The sequence below is a fragment of the Morus notabilis genome, unplaced genomic scaffold (assembly GCF_000414095.1).
Source record: "Morus notabilis unplaced genomic scaffold, ASM41409v2 Scaffold485, whole genome shotgun sequence".
Taxonomy (NCBI): domain Eukaryota; kingdom Viridiplantae; phylum Streptophyta; class Magnoliopsida; order Rosales; family Moraceae; genus Morus; species Morus notabilis.
In genome coordinates this window covers 1,033,941-1,036,962 of record NW_010364290.1, presented here as the reverse complement: position 1 = coordinate 1,036,962, position 3,022 = coordinate 1,033,941, and the positions used below count along the sequence as shown (strand labels likewise).

Genomic DNA, 3,022 nt, shown 5'->3' with positions numbered 1-3,022 from the left:
TTTTTTAAAATCTGTTATATAAATTCACAACCACCTAAATTAAAGAATGTATTCAGAATTATACTATATCAATAACTATAAAACGAATAAATTAATAATATTATTGAATTAAAGTCATATTATGTTTATAGAGGGTAAAAATGATCATTTCGTATAAATATTCTTTTTTTTTTTTCCCCAAAGCACAAGGATATATGAAAGGGCTGAAATCCAGTTTTGAATCAATGGGCCGTATTTGGGCTTGTACTACTTTAATTTGGCCCATAACATTATCCTCGACAGGCCTCCCCAACAACCTAGTACCACTAGTTCTCCACCTGAACCGCCAACGCAAGAAAGAAGAGAGAGAGAGAGAGCGCGCGGATAAGCAAAAACCGCCGATAGATAGCCACTTCTCGTCGTAAGAGAAAAGCAAAAACACTCTCAGGTTAAGCTTTCTCTATCTCTCCTTACATATCTTGTTTTTAGGTCATAATAGCTTTCTTACTGTTCCAAACCAACCCATTTCTGAACCCTATTGCAGAACAGCTCTGCAATCAGAGGTTTTCGAGATTTTTGGGTTATTGGGTAATGGTATTTTTAGACTAAGTCGGGAGATAATGGATTCAGTAGTTCCTATAAGGCAAACCCCTGATGGGTTTTGCTCATTTCACAAAACTAGTTTGGAGAGTACGAGAAATACTAGTACTTTTGGAGGTAGCCTTGTGGGAGTCGCAGTTGGCTGCAAAGCCCGTTTACTTGTTATGTCTCATAACATTCAGTGTAGGATTAATGAGGGTTCTTCGAAACATAGGCGAAAACATGTCCTTGCGGTTTCAAAGATTGAAGCTTTGAGCTCCAATGGCAGATTGCAAGAGAACTTTGAGAAAAACCCATTTGACCACTTGAATGGCACCAACTCATTGGCAAATTCTGGGCATTCCACTCGGAATTTTGAGGAATTTGAGGGTAACAAGAGGCTCCGCCGGTTTGTTAGAAACGGGGAATTGGAGGAAGGGTTTAAGGTTCTTGAGAGGATGGTTTATCACGGTGATATACCGGACATTATCGCTTGCACGAGTTTAATTCGGGGTTTTTGTAAGATTGGAAAGACTAAAAAGGCGAGTCGGGTGATGGAGATTTTAGAGGAGTCAGGGGCTGCTCCTGATGTTATAACTTACAACGTTTTGATCAGCGGCTACTGCAAGTCAGGGGAGATTGACAATGCTTTGCAGGTTTTGGACCGAATGAGCGTTGCTCCTGATGTTGTCACGTATAATACGATTTTGCGAACTCTGTGTGATAGCGGGAAATTGAAGGAAGCAATGGAAGTTCTTGATAGGCAGCTAAGGAGGGAGTGTTATCCAGATGTGATTACATACACCATATTGATTGAAGCAACTTGTAAAGAAAGTGGAGTTGGGCAGGCGATGAAGCTCTTAGACGAGATGAGGAGTAAAGGATGCAAACCGGACGTGGTAACTTATAATGTTCTCATTAATGGGATTTGCAAGGAGGGGAGATTGGATGAAGCAATCAAGTTCTTGAACAACATGCCATCATACGGTTGCCATTCTAATGTGATTACTCATAACATCATTTTGCGTAGCATGTGTAGCACCGGCAGGTGGATGGATGCCGAAAAGCTATTAGCTGAAATGGTTCGAAAAGGATGTTCTCCTAGTGTTGTTACTTTCAACATATTGATCAACTTCTTGTGCCGGAAAGGTTTGCTTGGTCGGGCGATTGACATTCTGGAGAAGATGCCGAAGCATGGTTGTACTCCTAATTCCTTGAGCTACAACCCTTTGCTTCATGGGTTTTGCAAAGAGAAGAAGATGGCTAGGGCAATTGAGTACTTGGATGTAATGGTATCTAGGGGCTGTTACCCCGATATTGTGACCTACAACACTTTGCTAACAGCATTATGCAAAGATGGGAAGGTTGATATTGCTGTGGTGATCCTCAATCAGCTAAGTAGCAAGGGCTGCTCTCCGGTTTTGATCACCTACAATACCGTGATTGACGGGCTTTCGAAGGCGGGGGAAACAGAACGCGCCATCAAACTCTTGTATGAAATGCAGAGAAAGGGTCTCAAGCCTGACATCATCACGTACTCTTCGCTTGTTGGAGGGCTTAGTAGGGAAGGAAAGGTTGATGAAGCGATCAAGTTTTTCCATGATTTAGAAGGATTCGGTATCAAGCCCAATGCCATCACCTTCAACTCGATCATGTTGGGACTTTGTAAGGCTAGGCAAACCAGTCGCGCAATCGACTTTCTGGCTCATATGGTGTCCAAAGGATGTAAACCCACTGAAGCTACATACACCATTCTCATTGAAGGCTTAGCATATGAAGGCTTGGCTAAGGAGGCTTTGGAGTTGTTGAGTGAGCTATGTGCTAGAGGGGTTGTGAAGAAAAGTTCCGCGGATCAGGTGGCGGTAAGGATGTAGTGTAACTACAGTTTTACCTTTGATTGTGACTGATAGTTTGGGAAGACAATTATGCACTTGGATTTTCTAATCCGATCTCTTTCTCCCCACCCAAACAAAGATTCTACAGTGTTATTGTTTGCTCACTTCTTTCTCATTAGAAGCGAAATCCAAAATCAATTTTGTCAGTTCATGTAAACTTAGGGTATGTTTGATAAATATATTTAAACTCATAATTCTGATTCTATTAGTGTTTTTCTCTCTTAAAGAATTTAAATTTAAAAATTTTCCTTTAATGATTCTCTCATAAAGTTCTGTCAATATATTAAAATCACTTATTTAAACGCGTGCACTAAACGGGTCTTGAAATCTATGATTTTACGAGATACTTTTTGCCCGTTTGGAATTCGTTCTTTTTTTTGTATGAAAATGAAAATGAAAACGTTTTCAATCTCTGACAGAAATAATTTTTAAAAATATGTTAGATAGTTTTATTAAGAGATTATTTTCAGTGTAAAAAAATTTATTAATGTCTTTTTTTTCTCTCTCTACTCGATAGAGGAGAAAATGAAACAAAAAATAAAAAATGACTAAAAATTATTTTTCATTTC

The 3,022-nt window shown here is 39.3% G+C and overlaps 1 protein-coding gene across 1 annotated transcript; it reads left to right on the top strand.

The window, feature by feature from the left end:
• The first annotated feature begins 365 nt into the window (after positions 1-365).
• On the top strand, positions 366-2,609 carry LOC21412004 (pentatricopeptide repeat-containing protein At1g09900). Its single transcript, XM_010106276.2, has one exon. It carries the CDS (start codon positions 600-602, stop codon positions 2,430-2,432), a length of 1,833 nt encoding a protein of 610 aa, XP_010104578.1. The 5' UTR covers positions 366-599; the 3' UTR covers positions 2,433-2,609.
• The last annotated feature ends 413 nt before the right edge of the window (positions 2,610-3,022 follow it).

Excerpts from the sequence above, each read along its gene's own strand:
- LOC21412004 (XM_010106276.2), top strand. The coding sequence starts at position 600 with ATGGATTCAGTAGTTCCTATAAGGCAAACCCCTGATGGGTTTTGCTCA.